Raw genomic sequence first — 13,109 nt, 5'->3', positions numbered from 1 at the left:
AAACGAGCCTACAACAGGCAAGTACTATACAATACATTCTTTAAATACAATACGATATAAATGCGCTAAAATAATAATTAAGTAAACGTGTGCATGAGTGTACAAAGTGACTTGAAGTTTGTAAATCATGTTCAAGACATGATAACATTACATGTAACTAAAGACTAATTATTATTGTAATATAAAAATTATTTATCTCACTGTATAAGTACACATCAGTGGATATATAACACAACTTGTATTATGTGTTAATTTCTTTTCTTAATGTTTCAGGTAATGTATTGTAATGAGAACACAAATTCCCTTAATTACTTTATACAACTTTCAAAAATCTTGCAAAACATTGAAAAAACAGTATTATAAATGAATCATTAAATTTTATTAGATAAAAGATGCTTCCTTTAAGAAGCTTTTGTTTTAACTATAGAACATTCTATGTTGTACATTTTTATTGTTTGCACAATCTCATTTTGTTTCACCATCAATTATCGCTGGAGGTTCTACTCTAATACCATTTAATTTGTCAAGCATCATTTGCATAGATGCGCATTTTCCTTTGAAGTTAACTTTTGATCCGAAAACTTTTTTAATTTTCGCTCTTCTTTTTTTTATCTTACGATCCGATGGTGTTTCTTGAAACTGTATAACACGTTTATATCTCTTTATACTCATATGCATTGAACTCTCATTTAAGTCATCCTTTTCTTCATAAATCGTTTCCAAGTTATTCAATTTCCTCTTTAAATTTTTATTTAAATAATATTCCTTAACTTCTTCTTTTGGCCCTTGTGTTTTTCTTTTTTTGTCATCGTTTTCCATCTCTATACTTGTTCTTTTCCTTGGCCTTAAACTGCATCTGATGATACATACAAATAAATCGTGTAATAAACTAATGTTATGTTTACCTAATTTATGATTTACTATTACAAACATCATTATACCTTCTATTAAGACTTTCATTTGAATCAGGTACAGATATTTTCCTTCTGATCCATCTTTTATTTTCTGATGTTGATAAATTACTATTTACTGTAAGCATCTCTAAACTAGCCACTACTGCTGGTAAGCTACTGTCAGCTACATCCTGTGTCACTTCTCTGAAGAAAATGGTTTATATTAATAATAAACTGAACTTTTTAAGAACCACATGATTGTAAAATATTCACATGCAATTTGAATAAAATAATTCTGGAAAAATAATAACTATGATCAAAAACGGGACTCAATAACAAATTTCTCTTCTACTTTATTTATTTAAAGGAAAAGTGGCTTAAAAATATTATCAACATATACATGAAGATGTATACAAAAATTAATAAAACCATATAAGTTTATTAAAAGTGTCAAATTTTCGAGAAACTTACGCTGTGTGAGACTGCGATCCGTCCATTTGTAAAGATTAAACTATTTACACGTTTCGTTTAAAGTTATTCGAAGATATTCATTTGTGATATTCGTAATGTACATAAAACGTACTCATTAATTTCAAAAGTACGATATACTCAACACGTCCATGTATAATACAAATTTTCAATGCGATCAAGCAGATAATCTTCTTGAAATTTAATATTCATCAACCCCTTGAAGTTTAGAATTTGTCATTTATTTACTTACAGTACTGTAAGCTACAGCAAACGGTATGCATCGATATAAAATCTTTGTTTATCTGTAGAGATCAGAATACACAATGCAATGGACTTGAATATAAGACATCTTCGTCGAGAATAATTATAAACAGATTCTTGTATAATCATTCGATTTTTTATTTTATTTATTTCACCCTCACCGTTTATACTAAATTTCAACTTCAAGAATAATCGACGCTCTCTTCCTAGCACTAGTGTGCAGAACTGCTACTATATAGATATATAACAATGTACCCAACAACATAACCAATGATTGAATGGGAAAATCAGCTGCCGCGTCTCAATGTTTGTTTCCATACTCCATGCTACTTGTACGAAAACTCTGGCTTGAAAATGTCAAAAATATTTACGTGCAAAATTAACTTGGATAAAATACAAAAATAATCATAAATTGATCAAGTGAATCAGTGGAATAAAATAAATGGAAACATGAAGAAAGAAAGAACGGCCGATAATAGCCGACCATATAAATTATAAGTATTTTTGAGTCTCATATTGCGAACAAAAATCATTAATTACGATTGTTATTTGAATAAATAAAATTTCATGTTGCTATATTTGTTTTGTATTATAAAAAATGCTAGAAATTGTAACATGGATTGTAAATGTATCATTTACATCCATTTCTATGTTTTTATATTGAGGTTATGTTTACAAAAGTTTTCATTTGGAGTTTTATTTTGTAACACTAAATATAATTTCAAGGGAATAATAAAAACATTTATTGTATATTTCATCTTATTCATGTACAATATTAATCATTGGTTAATGATTTCTTTTTTTACGGCTCATCAAATAGTGAGTCTGACAGGTATCAGTTTTCAAAGGAAAAGCATTATTGTAAGTGTATATAAGTATATAAAATCTGTAATCTTGTAATAATTATTAAACGAAATTTCTATATGATTTATTATGTTTTCTCCATGTAGGGATTTGTGGAGCTAACGATTGTTCCACTTCGGGATACATTAAGACTTATAAAACTTAATGCAAAGCAATGTAGAATTTACAGAGTATGCTTAAATGATACCTATGAAGCACCCTTTCAATATTTTGATCCATTTTTGGATATTTGTCAAGGAGATGGTAAACAGTAAGTACTTATATGGCAAATAAGAACAATATTTGTATGCAGTAAAAGTATGATTTATGCAACATAATATACTTATACTTTTGTAGACGATCATTGGAATTTTTTTCAAATATGCATTTGGCAGCAGCACAAAGGGTTGATCCAGATAATAATGCAGGGGAATTGGTTGTGCAAATTCCACCAGATGCATCACACTTAGTTTCAGAGGGTAGAAGTTTAAGAATTAGTATTGAATTTTCTTTAGAGCAACCACAAGGTGGAGTACATTTTGTAGTACCAAATTGTGAGGGAACTTTAGCAGAGGTACAACAAATTTCTTTTATTTATATGAAAACTGCTTTTCTTTGCATTAATATTCAATTGCATAGAGTTAAACTTCTTCTTACAGAGAGGCGCGCATATGTATACATACAGTTACGAGAATTCTTCGAGATTATGGTTCCCGTGCGTCGATAGTTTTGCCGAACCATGTACTTGGAGGTTGGAATTCACTGTTGATGATTCTATGACAGCAATATCTTGTGGTGATCTTGTAGAAGTTGTGTATACTCCAGATATGAGAAGAAAAACATTTCATTATGTTCTTAACACGCCTGCATGTGCACCAAATATTGCACTTGCAGTTGGGTAAGTTAATTAAACATTTTGATATTTATATAGGACCTAGTAACTTGTAAAATCTTATTTTTCAGACCATTTGAAATATTCGTGGATCCATATATGCACGAAGTAACACATTTTTGTTTGCCTCAACTCTTACCATCATTGAAAGTGTCTGCAAAATACATGCATGAGGCATTTGAATTTTATGAAGAAACATTATCAAATAGATATCCATATTCTTGTTATAAACAAGTCTTTGTAGATGAATTAGATGAGGATATTAATGCATATGCTACTATGAGTATCTTAAAGTAAGCAATATTAGTAAATAATACCAACATTAAACATTTATATATTTAATATAAATTACATATTTTACCGCTTGTAGTACGAATTTGTTACACTCTACTGCAATCATTGATCAAGTTTATATCACCAAAAAAGCTATGGCACAAGCTGTTGCGGAACAATTTTTTGGCTGTTTTATATCTATGCAAAATTGGTCTGATACATGGTTGCCAAAAGGTATATCGACATACCTAACTGGCTTGTATGCAAAAAAATGTTTTGGAAATAATGAATACCGAGAATGGGTTCAATCGGTAAATAATTTTTTTAACTTTCGTTTATCAGTATAAGCTTCTCAAAGTCTGACATTATCGATGTTTTTAGGAATTACAAGAAGTTGTAAAATACGAAGAGCAGTTTGGTGGGATAATATTAGATTCTTCTCAGCCACCAGCTCCGTTACCAATTGCAGCCAACACGCCAGCACCTACGCCAAGAGCGCCAGATCCTGGTTTTTATTTTCCAATAAGAAATTTACATACAATGTCTCCAAAATATATTGATGTTCTTCGTAAGAAAGCACATTTAGTAATTAGAATGTTAGAACATCGCATCGGGCAAGAATTGCTTCTACAGGTACTATTATAATTACTTTCTTAACAAAATTATCTCAATCTTCTTAAAATGATATAAAATTTATTTTACCGTTTGTAGGTTTTCAATAAACAATTATCCCTTGCTGCTAATGCTGCACAACAGAAAATTGATTCTGGACTTTGGTCTCACATGTTAATTAGTACAAATGTATTTACAAAAGCAATTTTTACCGTAACAGGTAAAGATATGGCAGTTTTTATAGACCAATGGGTCAGGACTGGAGGTCATGCAAAATTTAGTTTAAGTTTCGTATTTAATAGGAAAAGGTATGATACAATAAGGTATGATTTTCTTGTAGTAAATAACTATAATTAATATAAAATGTGCTACGTAGGAACACTGTAGAGTTGGAAATTCGTCAAGATACAACAAACCAAAGAGGGATTAGGAAATACGTAGGTCCACTTTTAGTGAATATTCAAGAATTAGATGGTACTTTCAAACACACTTTACAAATTGAGGGTACTGTCGCAAGAGCGGATATAACGTGTCATAGTAAAAGTCGTCGAAATAAAAAGAAAAAAATTCCACTGTGTACCGGAGAAGAAGTAGATATGGATCTCTCTGCTATGGAGTAAGTATTATATTAAGACATTATTAAAACTACTATTTCTTATATCTACTAAATCTTCGAACCTTGTTTTTATTCGCAGTGATTCACCTGTGTTATGGATAAGATTAGATCCTGACATGACACTTATGCGCGCTGTTCAAATTGAACAACCCGATTATCAGTGGCAATATCAATTAAGACACGAAAGAGACGTTACCGCACAGCTGGAAGCGATAGAAGCTTTGCAGAATCATGCAACACCCGCTACACGATTAGCGTTGACTGATACTATTGAAAATGAACATTGTTACTACAAAGTTCGACTACGGGCCGCGCATTGTTTAACTAAGGTCATTTATCTCTAGAGCATTTGTTTTTCATGGTTATTTACATTATAGTTAATACCGTATGTATGGTTTTACAGGTAGCTAATGCAATGGTTGCAACATGGGCAGGCCCACCAGCAATGTTGGCCATATTTCGAAAATTATTTGGATCAGCTTCGTGTAGACGCATAATCAAACAAAATAACTTTCAAAATTTTCAGCATTACTTTCTGCAAAAGGTTGAAGTGAAATTTTGTAAACCAAAGAGCTTATTTTCTGGTACAATTAATATAGTTGTTATACTTCTTTACGTTTTATTTTTTGTAATTTCAGACTATACCTGTAGCAATGGCTGGACTACGTAACGCTCACGGTATATGTCCACCAGAAGTATTAGCCTTTTTAATGGATTTATTTAAATACAATGATAATAGTAAAAATAGATATTCGGATAATTATTATAGAGCAGCATTGATCGAAGCTCTCGGAGCTACCGTTACACCAGTGATTAGTATACAACAGGGGTATGACAAGCATTGAAAAGAAAATCTATTATATTCTTGGTTTTATCTGCTAACATGTTTTCTTTTAGGACAGCTATTACTGCTGAATCGTTGTCAGTTGATACTAAAGCTATATTAGAGGAGGTCACTAGAAATTTAAATTTGGAAAAATTATTGCCCTGTTACAAGTACACGGTCAGTGTCACTTGCCTGAAAGTCATACGAATTTTGCAAAAATTTGGTCATCTTCCGAGTAATCCCCATCTTTTCAGAGCATATGCTGCATATGGACAATTTATAGGTATGTAAGATTCTACTTATTATACATATAATAGTTAAATGCTAATTACATTTACGCACTTTCATTGTATTTGTTTAGATGTTAGAATTGCAGCTTTAGAAGCGTTAGTTGACTTTACAAGGGTGGATGGTAAATGGGAAGATTTAGAATTTTTGTTAGACATGATTGAGATGGATCCACATCCTGGGGTGCGACATAGATTGGTGAGACTTATGGTTGAAAACCCACCATTTGAAAGAGCGCATAAGCATCGTTTAGATCGACCTGAATTGGTCGACCGTATATGGAACTTAATTAAGTAGGTTTTACTTTAAATGTTATGTAGTTTATTTTCTTTTGAAGAAATATTCAGTATATTTATTGTTCCAGTGGTATGCTTTCTCATGACCCTAAAATACGATGTGATTTAGTAGATTTATACTACACTTTGTATGGTTCGAAACGTCCGCTCTGCCTTCCGATTCCTGAACTTGCTGCTATTATGAAACCAAAAAAAGTAGGGCCGCAAAGCCCTGAACCAGATGTACGTTGTAATTATGAAGAATTTTTATTAGAAATGTTATTTTAGATATAGCATTATGAATTACATATATTTCAGATGAAACCGAATATCCCACTCGTAAAACACGAACCACCAATAGTGGAAGTGGATAACTCAAACATCCCAGTTAAAAGAAAACCATCTCCTAATAGAGATATTCCAGGCCCTTCAAATTCAGTGGATCATGGTCCTGAACCAAAACGACAAAAGCAGGCAATTACTGTGAGATACATTATTGTACAAAAATACGTGTAAACTTCGATTTATAATTACTAATCTTTTATTCTTTTACATTAAAAAGGATGAACGACCAACTTCCGTAACTGGCGAAGGAAAAGTTAAGTCGGAATACTACAGCGATAATTCTGCATCGTTGCCTGGCATTATGGGAACTCCAGGGCCAGTAGGTTTCGAACCAGGAATGTTTAAAAAGGAATCAGAAGAACACAAACAGAAAAATGATTCCGTAAATAAGGTAATTCGTGTCGAAATATCTTTGTGTAGTTTACGTACATATATATCTATGTCTATATAATTACGTTTCCCAGAATAAGAAAAAGAAGAAAGACAAAAAGAAACACAAACACAAGCATAAACATAAACATGATCATAAGCATGGCAAAGATAAGGAGAAGAAAGACAAAGACAAGGATAAGGGCAAAGAAAAAGAGAAAGAAAAAACTAAAGATCCTTCCAATATGAAAATCAAAGAAGAAACTCTAAGTTCAGCAAGTTCTAGTCTCAGTCCAGATGCAACAACTGTTACTAATGAATTCATTTTTCCATAGCACTGTATTAAAACATTCTATTATGATCTTTTCTAGCTAAGATTGTCTATATATAATGTATAATTTTTATATAATTTAAGACCTAACAACTGTAAATATTACATATATTTTTAAATATATTGATATAAAATGTTTTTCTTTCATTTTTATAAATAAAGTGACTAAAATGGAATTCCTTGATTCACTGTACATATCATGTGATTATTATAGTGTTACATGTGATTGTCGGAAATTTACGTAATTAGTTATCATCGAAATTTAATAATTGTAAAAATATATTTTTCTTATAACATTCCCACTTATTTCATTTAATAAATGTCCCCATTCCTAAATTTGTATCACTTTATTTGCAATACACAGTATAGTGAATATTATCTTTTTACTAATATTTATATGAAAATCTGTACTGATAAACAGATGAACAATTTTACTCAATAGTGATTTGATTTGAGATAATCTACAAATACGAGAAGTATATTATTTGGGACAAACTTTAACTTTAGTATTATTCTATTTATTTCCTGAAGAAAAAACAGTACCGATAATAACCATTTTTAATATGTACGTTATACTTCAACACTACGTCGACACTAGAGACGCGCTCTTATTTAAATACTTCCTGCGCATTAGCTAGGATGGCGTCTGTGGTGTTGCGGCAATTTCGAAGGGAATAGTGAGTTTTGAAAATTTTGACAACGACCTCGAGAATGGCAGATAATCAACAAAGTAGATTTGAGAAGTCTCTTGGTTTATTAACGACTCGATTTGTTACTTTATTGCAAAAAGCAGACGATGGTGTCCTTGATCTAAAAGTAGTAAGTGTTTTCGTAAAGACTCGAATGTAAAAAGTTAACCTACCTGCTAGGTTAAGTTGTCGCGGGCGTACACGCCATTTCTGGCTTGCGGGAATTTTGAAACAACTAACGATGGAATCAGTATTTTAGTTTCTTCGCCAATATTTTTATTGTAAAGATTGCTTCTACTTTATAAATTATCCTAATTTAAAATTGCACGACCGATGCGATGCAAGTTTTGATATCTCAACGTGCTATCCTACATAACCTATAAAATAATGGAACGTTCAGTTCTTACTATATTTGATAACATCAGATAATAAATTTATAACGTTCTAGGCTGCTGATATTTTAGAAGTACGACAAAAAAGACGAATTTATGATATTACCAACGTCCTTGAAGGTATTGGGCTCATAGAAAAGAAAAGTAAAAATAGTATCCAGTGGAAGTATGTTCTTTTTTGTGTTTATCATTTTTTTAATACTTTGAATGGTTTTTATGTAAATTTTAAAATTCAGATCTACATTTCTTATACAATCCAATATTTTAAATGTATCACTAGGGGAGCAGGTCCAGGTTGCAATACTCAAGAAGTTGGTGAGAAGTTGACTGATTTAAAAGATGAAATTAAAAAACTAGAAGATCATGAACAGTTATTGGATAAGCATACCCAATGGATTCAACAAAGTATAAAGAATATAGAAAATGACTTGATTAATAGGAAATTTGCATACATCACGTACGAAGATGTAAAAGAAAACTTTCCAGCTGATTTTGTATTAGGAATTCAAGCTCCTGCTGATACAGAGTTAAGCGTACCAAATCTAATGCAGGTAGTGTGTTTACTTAAGAAATTTTATATTTACACAGCTTTATATATCCTAATGTGTATATATGTTTTCATTGTTAGTCCGCTGAGGAAGATGAAAAAGAAATAAATTATGAAATGTTTCTTAAAAGTGCCACGGGAGAAATTAATATATATATGATTCAACCAGAATTAGCTAAAACATACGATAATAAAATATTAGAAATGAGATTACAAGAAGAGACAAAAGGTACAAAAAGAAGCAAAGAAGAAGATGAAAAGAAGGAGGAAACTAATGTTAAACCAAAGAGAAGAGTTGGAAGGTAAAGAAGAGTGTATGAAAGTAAAGAAACTTGCTCTATTCGCATAAAAAATAGTAAGACAATATTTTTTACCTGCAAAGAGCATACAGTAATTGATCTTGCAAGGGGATGAATAGATATTTAAGAATAATCTATTCTTTTGGTGTAGATCGTACAATACAATAACAACTTAAACATCCATACTGTAGGATTAGACTAATTTGTAAAATTCTTGTATTCACTATTCAATATAATTAGTTCCCTATTTTAATCATTATTTAGACCACCAAAAGGAGCAAGTAAACCTAATCCTGTTTTATCCGATGACGACGAAGAAGATGATGCAGAGTTAATAGAAGCAAAAATAGTACTTCGTGATGTCAGCACGTCAGGTAGGTAACGTAAGTTCTTATGGTGTAGTAAATAGTAAACAATGCTTTATTATGTCACATATTATTTCAGACATAGCCAAAAAAGACTTAGAACTATTTGATCAATTTTATTCTGACTGTAAGTAAAAACGTTTATAACAATATTTAAACAAGCAAATAATACTAAATATGTTTATAATTTTATAAATTTTGTTTACAGTTTATGGACCATTAGTAAGATTAAGTCCACCGCCTAATGAGAAAGATTATCACTTTAACCTTAGTGAAAATGAGGGGATTTGCGACTTGTTCGACATTGCAGCAAAATGAGTAATAAGTCATATAGTTTAGATGATTGGATGGTTTACAAATCAGACTGTGCCAATAATATCGAAAATCACAGAAAAATTTGTTAACAGTTTCTGAAGGCTGTTCTGTGTATATAATTTTAAAGAATGGATGTGGATAACGATCATTGGATACAGACAGTATTTTTTTATTATTAGAAATAGAAAATTAATACAGATTTATAGAACAAAATGTTTACAATCGATTTTTGTTGAATTTTTATTTGATAATACAATAGTAACTTTGGACAGATTCTTTGTAATCTACGATATGTGATTTATTTCTATATGTTTGCTTATAAACTTTAACATAATATGCTTGCGAAATAAAAGGCAATTGCATATAAGGAAGATAATAAAGAAAGTAATATTTTTATGATTAATGCGTTATAATTAGCAATGTTTTTTATAAACATCTGTATATCTTGGGCTAAAGTAAACTACGTATTCTCTTTACGTAGATAGGTTCAGAATCAAATCAATCAAGACAACATAAGTGTACATTATGTATAATTGTATGAACTTGATCATTTAGTATGTATAACATCGGTAGGATTTACGACAGACAATACAAGTACGTGTGTACTTTTATTCTTTTTACAATATACTTTCGATATTATATGTTACATGTTCGTTACTACATTCAATGACATTTAATTAAGTTTGTGAATATTGTAATTATTTAAGAAAAAATATGATTAAATGGAAATATGGTACAAGCAAAAAGACCAAGAAACTACAATTAACTTTAGAAGAAAATCGCGTTACGACGCGATTATTATTGTATGTGTTGTATAATTACAACTGAAAGTTTTAATTGACCAATGTTTTGATTTCAAACCTTATCATGTTCTATTTAGACTGCACTGACCAAACACTCGTCTATACTTTATTTAATTTCACTGACGTCACGCACATTTCAATATTATTTTATTCTCGTTATGTGTCATTAACTTAAAAGGTGTTACAGGCTTGTCAGACACGAGCATCGTAAAACTTCTAATTAATCGAACTGTTATATGTTATTATCGATAACATAAGCAACAATACGTAGTCACTGATATTCTATATTATACTAATGAAAAACTACACTCGAAAGACGTAAAATTACCAAGGACAGATAAGAATGGATCGACCAGTTTCGTCATCATTGGTAGTTTTGCGCGTGTCGCATATAAGTCTCCCCTCAGCCATTGCCAGTATGCGTGTGTTTCCGTAGTAGCGAATCATTTCCAGATGTGTCAACCTTACGAGATTGGTTGTACCTCATACAAAACCGCGGTGCAGCGAGTTTCCTCGCGTCACGTTCGAAGAAACCGCGGTAACGCAGTCGACATTTCTTCCACTAATCAGAAGAGGTACGATGCATGAATAAAATACAGGGTACGATATGAAATACAATTTTTTCGTGCTATATAACGTTATTACATCATGAATTTCAGTTAAATTTACGTTCTCGGTAGTTTACGAGGGTTTTTTTTATCGATAACTCAACATCGAAATCGATGACATTTCAATTGACAAAGTCTTGGGTAAATGTTTTTCAACTACGAATACATTGAATGTACAAACTTCTCTATTTCTGAAACATCGATTGCACCGCGCTCTCTAGCGCACTCTTGTTTGGCGGGCTGTACCGTCCATTCTTAAACGACTTGTCAGACTTGGGACTAATTGTCAAATTTTTCTGTACTCGAATATTTAAACTAGCGATTCTAATATTCGATACAAAATTATTAGATACTTTGCTAGAGTTTCACTATTCGAATACTATTTGAATACTTTGTTCAAATATTCGTTGTATTTGAATATCGTGATACGAACTATAAATCGTACTCTTTTTTTTTCTTCATTTATAATATTTTCTTATAATTTGTAAGTTATTGTAGAATAAAATACCTGTTTATGTAGTACATATACCAGTATAAAACAAATTTAAGTAAAATTATAATTTTAATTGTTTATACAAGCTTTAAGTTTAATTAATCTGTTTATTCTTTTGTTAAATGTTTTAGGTGTAATTAAAGTTATCCATATTTCAGTGGCAGCGACAAAAATGCGTGTGATTTTTGGGAAATTTCGCGAGGTATCGCAAAAATACCCAATTGTAAGAGGGATGGCTTCTTATACTATCATATGGCCTACAGGAAGTTTACTTCAACAAAAAATCGCCGGAAATGAACAATTAAATTACATGCAAGCATTAAGATTCAGTTTGTATGGTGGTTTTTTTGTTGCTCCAACACTATACTGTTGGTTAAAATGCTCTTCATATTTTTGGCCAAAGTCGGATCTTAAATATGCAATCACCAAAGTATAACATATTGAACAAAATACGATTTTGATGTGCAAGATATTGTAGAGACAATTAATGTAAATTTGTTTTATAGGCTTTAATAGAACAAGTCACCTATGGTCCTGCTGCAATGTGTTGTTTCTTCTTTGGTATAAATCTTCTTGAAATGAAACCAGTATCAGAATGTGTTGAAGAAGTTAAACAAAAATTCTGGCCCACATATAAGGTAGAATTTGTATATGTTTAATGGAGAATATTTACGAATAACTATTATAAAAAGATAAAAATAATTATTTATTTTCAGGTCGGTGTTTGTGTCTGGCCCGTTCTGCAAACCATCAACTTCTTTTTAATTCCAGAACACAATCGGGTAGTTTATGTGAGTTTCTGCAGTTTAATTTGGACATCTTTCCTTGCATACATGAAAGCAATGGAAGGTAAACGAAAAGAACAAATAAATGATAAGCACACAAAGCGTGCTGAAGATAGTCTTAATATTAATCCTGTTGTACAAACAGAAGATAAAAGTAGACGGGTACCTCCTATACGGTAAAGAATCTTAGGAAATTTTTAGTTTAATCAAATAAATTATAGAAATGTATAAAATTGACTATATTTTACGATGGAGTTAAACGATATATGTACTTATCGTTTATAGTACAAAGTAGGTCGAAAAATTTAACTAAATGTACATAAATATGTGTTCAATATATGTCTGCGTATTGTAATAGATAAGATTTTAACGAAAGATATGAACTGATGAAAGTATATAAAGAAGTATATCTTGTTACTAGTAAAGATATTTATTGTGATTTTATTCCTGACAATAACTTATACTTATTGTTAATAAAGATGAAATAAATTGTTATTAAAAATCGGCTTTCTTATTTA

The 13,109-nt window shown here is 30.8% G+C and overlaps 4 protein-coding genes across 7 annotated transcripts; 3 read left to right on the top strand and 1 right to left on the bottom strand.

The window, feature by feature from the left end:
• Positions 1-130: 130 nt before the first annotated feature.
• Positions 131-1,924, bottom strand: LOC128891569 (uncharacterized). The gene is made up of 4 exons (XM_054151159.1): positions 1,787-1,924; positions 1,365-1,666; positions 942-1,097; positions 131-856 (listed from the first exon to the last, which is right to left on the bottom strand). Exons 2-4 carry the CDS (start codon positions 1,388-1,390, stop codon positions 466-468), a joined length of 573 nt encoding a protein of 190 aa, XP_054007134.1. The 5' UTR covers positions 1,391-1,666; positions 1,787-1,924; the 3' UTR covers positions 131-465.
• A 5-nt stretch (positions 1,925-1,929) lies between these two features.
• On the top strand, positions 1,930-7,377 carry LOC128891555 (transcription initiation factor TFIID subunit 2). Its single transcript, XM_054151122.1, has 19 exons — positions 1,930-2,119; positions 2,432-2,486; positions 2,576-2,739; positions 2,826-3,042; positions 3,128-3,366; positions 3,432-3,653; positions 3,731-3,944; positions 4,015-4,266; positions 4,345-4,553; positions 4,622-4,861; positions 4,941-5,190; positions 5,265-5,405; positions 5,500-5,690; positions 5,759-5,970; positions 6,049-6,268; positions 6,340-6,493; positions 6,569-6,733; positions 6,813-6,986; positions 7,060-7,377. Exons 1-19 carry the CDS (start codon positions 2,076-2,078, stop codon positions 7,297-7,299), a joined length of 3,603 nt encoding a protein of 1,200 aa, XP_054007097.1. The 5' UTR covers positions 1,930-2,075; the 3' UTR covers positions 7,300-7,377.
• Positions 7,378-7,928: 551 nt separating this feature from the next.
• Positions 7,929-9,943, top strand: LOC128892449 (transcription factor E2F4-like). The gene is made up of 7 exons (XM_054152888.1): positions 7,929-8,114; positions 8,433-8,542; positions 8,657-8,927; positions 9,005-9,225; positions 9,487-9,596; positions 9,667-9,714; positions 9,796-9,943. The coding sequence occupies exons 1-7, from the start codon at positions 8,007-8,009 to the stop codon at positions 9,903-9,905; spliced, it is 978 nt and encodes a 325-aa protein (XP_054008863.1). The 5' UTR covers positions 7,929-8,006; the 3' UTR covers positions 9,906-9,943.
• A 205-nt stretch (positions 9,944-10,148) lies between these two features.
• Positions 10,149-13,093, top strand: LOC128892450 (mpv17-like protein). 4 transcript variants are annotated; one of them, XM_054152889.1, is made up of 4 exons: positions 10,149-11,305; positions 11,938-12,236; positions 12,313-12,444; positions 12,523-13,093. In XM_054152889.1, the coding sequence occupies exons 1-4, from the start codon at positions 11,290-11,292 to the stop codon at positions 12,769-12,771; spliced, it is 696 nt and encodes a 231-aa protein (XP_054008864.1). In that variant the 5' UTR covers positions 10,149-11,289; the 3' UTR covers positions 12,772-13,093. The 4 variants fall into 4 exon arrangements, with proteins under 4 accessions (XP_054008864.1, XP_054008865.1, XP_054008866.1 ...); XM_054152890.1 differs by having other exon boundaries at positions 11,073-11,305; positions 11,965-12,236; XM_054152891.1 differs by having other exon boundaries at positions 11,099-11,280.
• The last annotated feature ends 16 nt before the right edge of the window (positions 13,094-13,109 follow it).

Source organism: Hylaeus anthracinus, unplaced genomic scaffold, assembly GCF_026225885.1.
Source record: "Hylaeus anthracinus isolate JK02 unplaced genomic scaffold, UHH_iyHylAnth1.0_haploid 12002, whole genome shotgun sequence".
Lineage (NCBI taxonomy): Eukaryota > Metazoa > Arthropoda > Insecta > Hymenoptera > Colletidae > Hylaeus > Hylaeus anthracinus.
This window is presented reverse-complemented; position numbering and strand designations above follow the sequence as displayed.